General features: G+C 47.4%; 1 protein-coding gene and 1 long non-coding RNA gene across 2 annotated transcripts; both read left to right on the forward strand.

Moving 5' to 3' along the window:
• Positions 1 to 5,503: 5,503 nt before the first annotated feature.
• Positions 5,504 to 6,674, forward strand: LOC121560075. The gene is made up of 3 exons (XR_006657540.1): positions 5,504 to 5,583; positions 5,783 to 5,942; positions 6,212 to 6,674. It is a non-coding gene; the product is annotated as an uncharacterized LOC121560075 (long non-coding RNA).
• A 113-nt stretch (positions 6,675 to 6,787) lies between these two features.
• LOC121560076 lies at positions 6,788 to 8,696 on the forward strand. Its single transcript, XM_045208415.1, has 2 exons — positions 6,788 to 8,012; positions 8,122 to 8,696. The coding sequence occupies exons 1-2, from the start codon at positions 7,394 to 7,396 to the stop codon at positions 8,487 to 8,489; spliced, it is 987 nt and encodes a 328-aa protein (XP_045064350.1). The 5' UTR covers positions 6,788 to 7,393; the 3' UTR covers positions 8,490 to 8,696.
• Positions 8,697 to 12,078: the final 3,382 nt, after the last annotated feature.

The raw sequence follows: 12,078 nt of genomic DNA on the forward strand, positions 1-12,078 counted from the left end.
GCAAGGTCCCAGCTCGACAGGGTAGGAACCTTGCAATGAAGAACTACAAGCTGTGCACGTACAGATACGCCACGAACCAAAATGCTCCACACCTCAGGAAAGGCCAGTCGAATCCCTACAAGAAAGTAGGGTCTATCACTGTGCCACTTGAAGCAGTGTACGATATGATAGCCATATATGCACCCAGTTCCCACTCTGGCTTTTGGGACCAGTTGGGCACAGCGATGTTGGACGCCTACGAAAAAGGGAGACTTTGAAGGCGTCAATGCTTTCGGCCAGTGTGCGAACGATAGCAGCGAGGGGTGTGGCGATGAGCAGCCTTCTACGCCCAGATTGCTATTCACCTTGGACTTCAACAATGACCCGGTGCGCTCTGTGATACTTGAGGCCACGGCTGCCATAGAACCTTTGAACGAACTTACGTTCAACAAGTGCGTGCTGGGAGGGGAGATGTTCCAGTGCTCCGCTCCCTTGTATTACGGGGCGGTTATCAAAAGGGCGATGTCTCGGAATGCACCTAAGGAAGCTTACGACAAAGGGCACCTGAGAGAATCTAGACGAGGCCCTAGAGGAGCCTTCCACGGGCCCAGACTGAGTGTGTACACAACCGAGTACTCGGGTGTACCCGTGAAAAACGTGAGCTCTTTTTGTACAACGCGGACTGTGTATCACCAGGACAAGATGCTTTTGACAGTCAACCGTGATAACCGTGGTCACTTAGTCGAGCTAGAGGAGGATTGGGAGTGGATGGACGCAGCCGAGGTGTTTAACAGTGTTCATGGCTCTGACGTGTTCTCTGTGGAGATGTTGAAACGGGACTACGCTGCGACCATGATGGTCTCAAAGGGAGAGTTGATAAGTGCCAGGGCTCGGAAGTCAACCAACCTCAGTGCCATGATAGGGGCTCTGCGTGAGACAAACGGCCTTGCAGCGCTCGCCATACGAAAGGGTATGACGCCTGTTCAAGAGCCTAGGACTCAACATTTGGATATGGGAGAGATACCCATGCCAATGACAAGTGGCCAGGTCCAGGGCCGTAAAAGGACTAATAACGCTCAGCAGCAGCAGCGGAGAGCCTCAGTTGATGTGAGAGTGAGAAAGAGAAAACGAACAAGGGTGGATGGGTAAACCTTGGAGGACACTAACTAATGAGTCTGGGTGTTTATTGGTGGTGTGCTTGGGCTTTGGTGTGGGGTGTGGGGTGTGGGTTTGGGTTTGGGTGTTGGTGTATATGTAGACATGTAGCCAAAAGTATTGTGTAGTGTGTCGTGTGTCCATACCTATATTATATTTATGTATAGGGTTTGTGTCTATGTGTCCAGGTATCACCCTAGTGGGACCGAGAGACATCGCCTGCCTATATGTCTATGACCGTATGACTATAGGAGAACTACTCTGGAGCTACTGGGGTTGTGTTAGAAAAGGGGAATGGAATGATGTGTCAGTCAGTTATGTGTGTGAGGTATCCGTGTTGATACCTGAAACGTTGTACAATAAAGTCGAGTTACTCTGGCACCCTTTGAGAGTATTGGTGTGTTTATTGATGTGTGTGTATTGTTACCTCACTCAGCTGATACCCCAATACACAACACAGGTAGTAGTTTGGACAGATAGTTTATTTATTACACAGGGATGTATACCACACAGTAGGAGACCACTACTATTCACACTAATATGGCACACCAATATATCAGCATTTCGTTTACCATAGACCAACAAAACAAATCAGTGGATTCATCCAGTCTCACTCTTATTCATTGTTATTCATCAGAGACAGACCGTCTCCCGGTAATGCGCCTTTGGTGAGATGGAGGAGTATGTGCAGTTCGGAGACTAAAGGAGCTCTTTGTGTCCCTGCGGACCCTCATAAATATATACAGAGTAGGACTTGTGATACAGTGCATGTTCCCAATAGCCATGCAGACATTGAGGACCACGTACTTCACTTCCTCACACTCCATATGCCATCGGTAATATAGGGTGCTGCCCATCCAGGGGATCCAGCAGCACACAAAGAACGCAGCCGTGAGGAAGGGCAGGACTTGAGCCCTTGTCATCTTACCCCCAAACGCATTCCGGTTCACGTGCTTTCTGACACTGTACACTATCATTCCGTTGCAGTAAACAAGAACAACTATGGGTAACATGAAACAAAGTGCCATCCTACCCCACAAGGTGGCAATTTGAGAATGAGGATGCATAACGTTCAAACACATCATGGTAGTCCCGGATATGGGGCGAACGGTGTAATAGCATATGTCCAAGAGAGCCGAGACGGCTGGCACACAGGCGCACAATCGAGACACGGTTCTCCTTCTGCTCGACCTACGCCTGGACGCCATGCACTTGAGAGTTGTCCTGTTGTGTACCACAGTTACGTATCGCTCGATGTTGATATAGACCATGATAAGTATTCCGTACTGGAAACTGAACTGTGGAAATAGAAGCACAAACGAGAGATGTCAGTAGCTGAGCTGGTGGGACATGCTTGTGTGTACACCTTTTCAAGGAGTAAGACCGGTGCTACGCACCGTAATCACTCCCTTCATCAGTTTGCACACCACGTAGCCAAACACCCAGCCCTTCATGAGAATGGTCTGAGTAACCCAGAGCGGGGTAGTCAGCAACCTGACTATGTCACAGACTCCCATATGTGAAAAAAAAACGTCGAGATCACCAAGGCCTTTCTTTCGCCTACCAGAGTCCTTTGAACAGGAACAGTGGAGCCTGATGAGCATGTACAGGTTGACAACCAAGCCCGTGATCATAACGAGCGCGTGACAGACAGGGATGTAAAAGATGCGGCTGTATTCATAGAGATTATAACAATGGCCCTTGGACTCCGGGTAGTTGGAAGGCCTATTGAAGAGTGTAGCATTATCGAACGTGACATTGAAAAGTGATGCCATTGTAGAGAACTAGGTGACACAAGCCACTGACAAGGTTGATAGGGAAATGGGGCAGCCTTTTTATGTAAACACCATGGTATTGGAACCATCCAGCCAAGCTCATCAGCACAACCAATAGTTGTCTACCAATGGGCTATACCAATGGGCTATGGAGTTCAAACATCCACACAGGGCTGTTTATCCATCCAAGGCTGTTATACCCAGCCAAAGCTGTCTATCCATCCAAGGCTGTTATACCCAGCCAAGGCTGCTGTATCCATCCAAGGCTGTTATACTCAGCCAAAGCTGTCTATCCAGCCAAAGCTGTCTATCCAGCCATGGCTGTTGTACTCAGCCAAGGCTGCTGTATCCATCCAAGGCTGTTGTACCCAGCCAAGGCTGTTGTACTCAGCCAAGGCTGCTGTATCCATCCAAGGCTGTTGTACTCAGCCAAGGCTGTAGCCTGTGGTTTGTGGACATGTACAGGTTTAGCATGTAACACAGGATATACTAAATCCATTTGAGCATCTCTGGGACTTGTGTCTGTGTGAAACAAAACTATGGACGTCTGGTTAAGGGATGCACGTTTTATTGTAAAGTACATTGCACACATAACCTTGAAAGTTGCAGAAAAGTAGCACAATACACACAACCTCTCGAGTAGTCAACAGTCCACTCAGTGTCTCAGTAGGCCGGGCTCATCTATTACGCTCACAACCATCGCGCCAGGGGCCGAGAGCATTGCAACCCTCTCCCGTTCAGATGTTGGAAAGACAGGACTCAGCAGGACAAACCATGAAGTGACTCTGCAGACTGGGCATGATGCAAGCAGTGTCAGACGCCAGAGTGAAGTCAGATAAGCGCAGTTGAGGCCGAAGCGACAGGGTAAGAACCTGGAGAATGGACACAGCTGATGTGGAGCAGGTGCAGGGTGATCTCCAGGGCGTCTGGGTGGAGAATGCTCCCGGCGAGAGCAACATTGACCTCAACACCGATGGGAGTGCATTAGACATTTGGATATTAGAATACCCATGTTAACCTGAGAGAGATGCTGCGTAGAAGTAATTGTATGAATACACCAATGCTGTTTATGTACTACAGGCAGGCGTGTCAAACGACTAGGTGTAGTCTATGTGTAAGCAAGATGTTATAGAAAGACCATCTCGATCAGTAAATGTTACAATATGGCGTCCTCAAGAGGTGTGTACAAAGACTACTCTGTGGATTATGTAGTCATTAGAGGTGGTAAACAGGCGGTCAACGCTGATGGTCTGTTAAGGAATGGAAAGGTGATGGACAAAGACTTTGCCTATGACCTAGTATTAGACCTGGACTCCTCCTGTGGGGACCAGTACGCAACTCCTCTGGAACAAGATGTACTTGTCAATGCCTACACCCAGTTCATAACCGATAGACTGGAGGGCATTCGAAAGCCGTTCACGTTCCAGCAACCCACTGCACGTGCACTATTCGTGTCTTCCACTTACATACCCAGACCGTTGATCGGGATAACGGGGCCCAGAATGGAGATGATATCCTGCTTCTTCAACTGTTTCGGAAAGGTGTACGTGGTGAACGGGGAAATGATGTGCTACCCAGAGTTTGTGGACAAGTGGAGTGTGGACAGGTCTCTCCCTAGGCATCTGCATGTCGCTCACGACGCCCTGGACAGTTACATACCGGTGAAAGTGAGAGACTCAAAGGCTGCAAAGGCTTTGGCTGTGTGGTCAGGAGACCACAAGGAGGATATTCAATTGGATTGGTATCACCTGTACACAGAGGATCATATCACGTACATCACAATGTGTCATTATGTGATGCGTATCAGTATAAAGTGGCTATCTCAAGCAAAGACGTTTCATAGAAACCCCAACTGCGAGTACGTGATAAAACCATTAGGAGGCATTGTGTTTGTCTCACGAATACCACTCGCTGTCAAGCTCGTTTGTTTTGAACAAACTAAAGGCGTTGTTAGCCGATATATTCTGATCCTGTTGTGTAACATGGTGTACGTACACATGTGAATGTTATGTGGTGTTTACTATCTGTGCTGTTCAAACCTGCTGTCTAATAAACATTTGTCACATGTAGTATTGTTGCCTAGTCTGTGTTCCCTAAAACAATTTTGCTAAGGTTCAACATGTCAAGACACTGGACCTGACAAGATCCACACCACCATCCTGTGTTCACGTACAACATTGACAGGACGATACAGCCCCTAGCACTCTACACATCCCAGAACCAGAAACCTATCATTCTGTCCGTGACCCAGCTATGTGACCGAGCGAGCTAGGGTCATAGGCTCTGAACACATAGATCTGAACTCATAGACATAACAGTGGTCTGATCTTTCAGCCGAGGGTGGGGATCACAGTCATGGTCCGATAGTCTAACATTTGTCTGATAATTCAGCCTAGGTTGGGGATAACAGTCATGGTCCGGTACTCTAACAGTGGTCTGATAATTGAGCCTAGGTTGGGTACACAACTGAGGAGTGATGAAACAGCAATGTGTGGGTATCCCATTCATGGTGAGGTGTTCGCCTAGACATACCATCGGTCTGATAATTCAGCCTAGGTTGGGGATAACAGTCATGGTCCGGTACTCTAAAAGTGGTCTGATAATTGAGCCTAGGTTGGGTAAACAACTGAGGAGTGATGAAACAGCAATGTGTGGGTATCCCATTCATGGTGAGGTGTTTTCAGCCGAGGGTGGGGATCACAGTCATGGTCCGATAGTCTAACATTTGTCTGGTATATCAGCCTAGGTTGGGTATCACATTCATGGTGATGCATTCGCCTAGACATACCATCGGTCTGATAATTCAGCCTAGGTTGGGTAAACAACTGAGGAGTGATGAAACAGCAATGTGTGGGTATCCCATTCATGGTGAGGTGTTCGCCTAGACATACCATCGGTCTGATAATTCAGCCTAGTTTGGGGATAACAGTCATGGTCCGGTACTCTAACAGTGGTCTGATAATTGAGCCTAGGTTGGGTACACAACTGAGGAGTGATGAAACAGCAATGTGTGGGTATCCCATTCATGGTGAGGTGTTTTCAGCCGAGGGTGGGGATCACAGTCATGGTCCGATGCTGCCTAGACATATGGTCTGGTATAATTCAGCCTAGGTTGGGTACACTGAGGAGTGAGCGCGTGTGGGTATCACATTCATGGTGAGGTGCATTCGCCTAGACATACCATCGGTCTGATAATTCAGCCGGGTGGGAACAGCTGGGGAGGTCTGATAATTGAGCCTAGGTTGGGTAAACAACTGAGGAGTGATGAAACAGCAATGTGTGGGTATCCCATTCATGGTGAGGTGTTCGCCTAGACATACCATCGGTCTGATAATTCAGCCTAGGTTGGGGATAACAGTCATGGTCCGGTACTCTAAAAGTAGTCTGATAATTGAGCCTAGGTTGGGTAAACAACTGAGGAGTGATGAAACAGCAATGTGTGGGTATCCCATTCATGGTGAGGTGTTCGCCTAGACATACCATCGGTCTGATAATTCAGCCTAGGTTGGGGATAACAGTCATGGTCCGGTACTCTAACAGTGGTCTGATAATTGAGCCTAGGTTGGGTACACAACTGAGGAGTGATGAAACAGCAATGTGTGGGTATCCCATTCATGGTGAGGTGTTCGCCTAGACATACCATCGGTCTGATAATTCAGCCTAGGTTGGGGATAACAGTCATGGTCCGGTACTCTAACAGTGGTCTGATATATCAGCCTAGGTTGGGTAAACAACTGGGGATTGATGAAGCATCAATGAGTGGGGATCACAGTCATGGTCAGATGGTTTGAACTACCATAGACATACCAGTGGTCGGGTAGTTTCAGCCCTGTGTCTGTTAATACAGCCACAATTGGTTGTTTCTTGTTATCCTTTGGGTATAAAACAAGCTCAGCTCTACATTACATTACATTCTGTGCTTGTCTACCCTGTACAACAGGTCTCCCATCCCTGTCTCCTAACACAGTTTAATCATAATGGAGTACATGACAATTGTTGTCAGATGGCGCCGTACACCACAGCCCCACATCAACTTCATCGCGGAAGAATTTGCAAACTGGCACATAAGCAGATGGACATATGTAAACCATGGCACTCTAAATATGACGGTCATCTGCGTCGAAGTACCATCTAAACTTGCTCCCAAATATCTAGACCAGATACTGACAGTAATGACAAATATGTGGGTAGAACAGAAACATAATGCAATGGAGGACTGGGGGACGTTCAATACATTGTTGGAAGAAAGAAGTAGATTGCCCGGTGGCACCAACAAGTATAGTGTCACACACACCAACAGTACGCCAGGTGTAAGCTTCTACAACCATGTGACAAACACCTTGGCAGTAGCTAAGGGGTGCCAGTGGACAAACAAGCGGAATCTGACAATGGCTGACAGGATGACATTATTTAAGATGTACTGCAAACATGTAAGTGTTTAATCAATACATTGTTGTGACATTGCTGAGATGTGAAACTGTAACATGTGTTTTGGTATACCCCTTACTACAGTGGTTTGCACATGTCACCCACAGGAACCTCACAGTGTGACGGTGTTGGTCCCGGGGTCTGGGACCAAGATGATATCAGTACGATGTGAAGAGCCCCAGAGAATATACGACTTGCTGAAGAGGTATGGGCTGAAATGCTCCAATGTCTGGGATTCAACAATAGCCCTGTCGGCCAGATCTCCATGTAGAGCCCTGTGTGACCACAACATGAATATAGTTAATGTAAACAGGATCCCCTACACCGACACATTTGGTGAACAACAACCTGATGTGTCGACCTTCTACCACAACATGAAACACGTCCGAATGAAAACCGAGCGCAATGTACTGAGGCACAAACCCTACACCTTGTCTCGGCCCGCACCAACAGCTATACCACCACTGCAATTGTCAACGTCAACAGTCACTACCGAGGTCGAGTGCATACCAGTTGCCCTGTACTACAACAACGACCTGGCGAAACTGAGAGATGTCATCAAGGCAGACGGTCGATTTGTCCAGTGTGTAGATCCAGCCTTCAGGGATAGCGAGACAAGAGATAGAGATCCACACATGGTGGAAGTGGAAAATTCCAACACAGATCTCATAATGGGTAGGACGGATTGGATCCATAATGTGAATCATATTTGCAATGCTATTGGTGTGGAATATCTGTTGTAAATGTCTAACTGTGTTTCACCATCTGTGTGTATATCCTATAGGCCCAGGGCTTATAGATGTATCGGATGACGAAGCCGAGGACACTGGATCGGAGAACCCATTTACCTGCTTCTGCTGCTACGCCACTGCTAACATATACCTTGAATGTGGCCACCTGTGTTGTACAGCCTGTATACAACAACTGAAGACCGATGATGGTGGTGGCTTCGCATGCGGTATTTGCAGGAAAGCGTCCAGCTTATACAAGCCCATGGAAATAACACACTACTCTGACTGTAGGTGCACAGCATGCTTGAAGCAGAAGCAATGGGTCTCGGATTGTGGCCATTTAACATGTACATGCTACACCGTAAGATGTATTATATGTTCTACATCAATCACTGGCCTTCGAAGACTGTTTACTTCGTAAGGAGTAAAAGAGGATACGTTGAGTTGAATTGTATTTGTAAGAACACAGTCATGAGGGATATCATGAGGGGATATAATGTAGTCATAAGAACTGTCAGTGGAATGGCAAAACTGTATATACTGTTGTAAATACGCCATGTTGTACAATACATTGTAAACAGTACTCAGATATGTGACCTGTTATCAATAAACAACTCTGGACACCTTACTTTGTTGATAATGTTGCATTTATTTATACCTTCCCATGTAATACAATCTGATTCGTTTCAATAGCATCTACATTGGTCCAATGTGTGGTGTTGGAAACACAAGGGCCTTGACATGAACCATATACCTTACGTACAAAACACTGTGGTGGCTGTGTTGCAGCATATAGCTTCTTTGCAAGGTTGCATGTGTAGGAACTGTCGCCTTTGACAGATAGCAGGTAGTAAGATCTCCCTGTGTTGCATTTCTTTACTATGATAGTATACAAACATGTGTCCTTGTGGGAATGTCCATATACCTCGTGTTCCCCCTGGACTCCAACATATACAAAGTGTACATTTCAGTCTCTCAGAGATCACTGCCATCTGTGAACAATGACATGAGTTTAGTGTAACTTCGGAGCAAGCCTTGACTTCATCTTCCTTGACTTGTAACACACCCAATAGAGTATGAATAGGCTTCTGATAACCTAAGTTGATCATCTTGACATCGTCTTTACTGAAGCTTGCCGCCATGTACCCTGGAATGGGTGTCTGGACAATGTTATCATGTTCACCAATGTCAATGTTGAACGTGTCAACCACACCATGGCCAGAATAACCCAAATTCGGGGGGTTAGTTAGCACATCACACTCTTCTTTGACACGGTGCAGTTGAGGATCCACTTCTTGTTTCTCAGACTTGACATTGTGTTCAGAGTCTACCGGGTCTACCACTTCAGGTTTGGGTTTCACTTCAGGCTGGTATTCTTGCTTCTTATGTGTGGGGGGTTGGTTGTCAGATGCGCTACTCTCCAAGGTATGCATTAGGCAAGTTTTTCGTTTTACTGGGGTTTTGAAACGTCTTTGCCGCAGTCCTGTAGTATAACCACTCACCTCCATGGGTGTATGCTCTGAACTCAAGGTGTCTATTATGTTGCGTATCTCACTCTCATAGTCTTTGAACATCTGACCTGTGTCGGCCAGAGTGTCCATCTGGTGTTGGTCGTCATCATCATCCCACCCAATTACCTGAATGCACCTTCGTTTAAGCACTTTCTTGATCCTTTCAACCGAGGCGTCTTTCTGAACCATGATTCTATCTAGCGCTGTTTGAAGATCACACTGGTACATGCCAGAACCAACACCACCGAACAACTCGTCTAGTGAACATATAGTATTTTTACACATACGCAATTCTTCACTGCTAGTAGTCATCCTAGAATTCAGGGTGTATAGTTCCTGGGTAAGTGTGTCTACGGTCGCGCGGAGCTTCCTTTCGGTGTCTTCACGCATTGCATTGTTGAGCATAAGCTCCTTGACATGGGCTTGATGCTTATACAGATCTTCCTCTGTCACACTTGTTTCATGTCGAGCGTTATTTATCTCTTCACTGTGTCTATTCTTGGCAGCTTGCATATCACTCTTTAGCTTTGACAAGGACTGTGTCAAATTGATCTCACGCTCTGTCAGACTCAGGATCTGCTGTTCAAGTTCACCTTGTGCTTTGAGGTGTTCCTTCTGTATTCTCTCAATTTCGAAGTCCTTTGCTGTAGTTTGAGTGACCACATTGTGAAGTTCCATTTTCCACCTGGACCTCTCTTTCTCTTGTTCCCTTGTGATTATGGTCATATTCCTTTCCAGGTTCTGGTGTGCATCTTGACTCTTGTTATATAACTCTTGTAGGTCAATGATGCGTTTGCTAGCCTCTAGATACTTAGTCTCGGTATCCTCTTGGGACATTGCTGACGTATCTGCCCTTTGTTTCATGGCACCCTGAGTACGTTCCAGTTCAGCCACGGTTTCCCTGGCATCGTTGCACTCACACTGCAACCGGGTTATGTCTTGTCTTGCTGACGTCAACTCGTTCTGATATTGAGTGCACTCTTGTCTAGTACAGACAATCAGGTTGCTGAGGTTCTGGATCATTGAGATGACAGGGCCACATTGCACCTTCACGGCCTCCTCGATGTGGAGCTCCAACGATAGGTGCCCTGTGTCATGAGCTGTGACATGAGACAATTTCAGAACAGTGTTCTGTGGGGTGTTGAGTCCCGGGTCGTTTGCGTCAGTGTCTGTCAACACATCCTCCATGTGGAGAGGTTTCAATTCACCGTTCACGCTTTCCTTTAGAATACCCATAATGTACGTCAGCGCTTGGTCAGCGTGTTTGACCTGCTGTGCGTTTTGTATAACCCTACACTCTTCAATTGTGTCTCGTAGGCCGTTCCCCAGTCTACGGATGACAAGATCGTAACAGCCACACAGTTCCATAGCAAGATCGAACCCTATGACGTTCCGAGCTCGTGTACTCTCAAACGATTCAAACCACTTAGCCAGGTCTCCGAAAGTACTCTGCAGCGCCTCAACCGCTGCTAAGGTCTCAGCCAGGGAGGTGAGCTTGGGAGATCCTGCGACCGGGGCTGTGGAGACGCAGTCAGGCTCTGTGCTAGATGTTGAGGAGTCCACCTTGATAGCCAAAGGGAACAGTTTTGATATGATATCGAAGAACCTGGCACGAGAATCGCTTCCAATATCCGATCGAAGTGGACGCTCTACCGCTTTCGTCACCCCCCCAGCGTTGTGATCCTGACAGGTAGAGCTCCCAGAACCTGTGTTTGCTGACATTGTGCCAGTCTGCGCTGCGCCCGCTTCTCTCGCGTAGTCTCTGTCGACAGTCCTTCTGCCATGACCACCAGCCTGGGTCTGGGTCTTGTTCGGCCTCTTTCCGTCTACTCTTTTGCTTTGGTCTCGACCGCTCTTGGTCTTCTCCTCGCCTGTACTCTTGGTCTTCTCCTCTCCTGTAGTACTCTTTGTCTTCTGCTCCACTGTACCCAGAGGGCATTTGCCTCGGTCTGTATATTTGTTGCTCTTCTTCTCTTTCTTGTCTTTCTTCTCCACTGTCTTCTTGTTCTTGTCCCCAGTAGCACCTTGATCCGTTGTCCCACCACGAGGCGATCTTGTTCGTTCTGGTTCTTTTCTCACACGGGGAGATGCCTCTTGAGGAGCTTGAGGTTTGGACCGTTTCTTCTCCTTGACTTTGGTCGACTTGTCCTCTTTCTCTCCACTGTTCATCTTCTTCTCCCTTCCACTTTTCGAGTTCCCATTTTTCCTCACAGCTTGAGCTGTAGACCCTCCGGTGATTGAGGCAATATCTAGGTTCCCGTTCTGCTCGCCCCCGGTCATGTGGAGGGTAACGTGCTTCTTTTTCTGATCCCGCGGGGACCCAGCCATCGCCGGTATGTCTGTGGACCGTAGCACACAGAGTGGTGCAGATGCCACCCAGGAGCAAGTTGTCTATCTGCAACACAGCCGAAACCCTCTTGGGGTCGGACTCACACACCACCGGTGAGGCTGTATAGGCGTACCCACAGCGTTGACACAACTCGTCCTTCTCTCGATCAC

Source organism: Coregonus clupeaformis, chromosome 28, assembly GCF_020615455.1.
Source record: "Coregonus clupeaformis isolate EN_2021a chromosome 28, ASM2061545v1, whole genome shotgun sequence".
In the NCBI taxonomy this organism is placed as follows: Eukaryota; Metazoa; Chordata; class Actinopteri; order Salmoniformes; family Salmonidae; genus Coregonus; species Coregonus clupeaformis.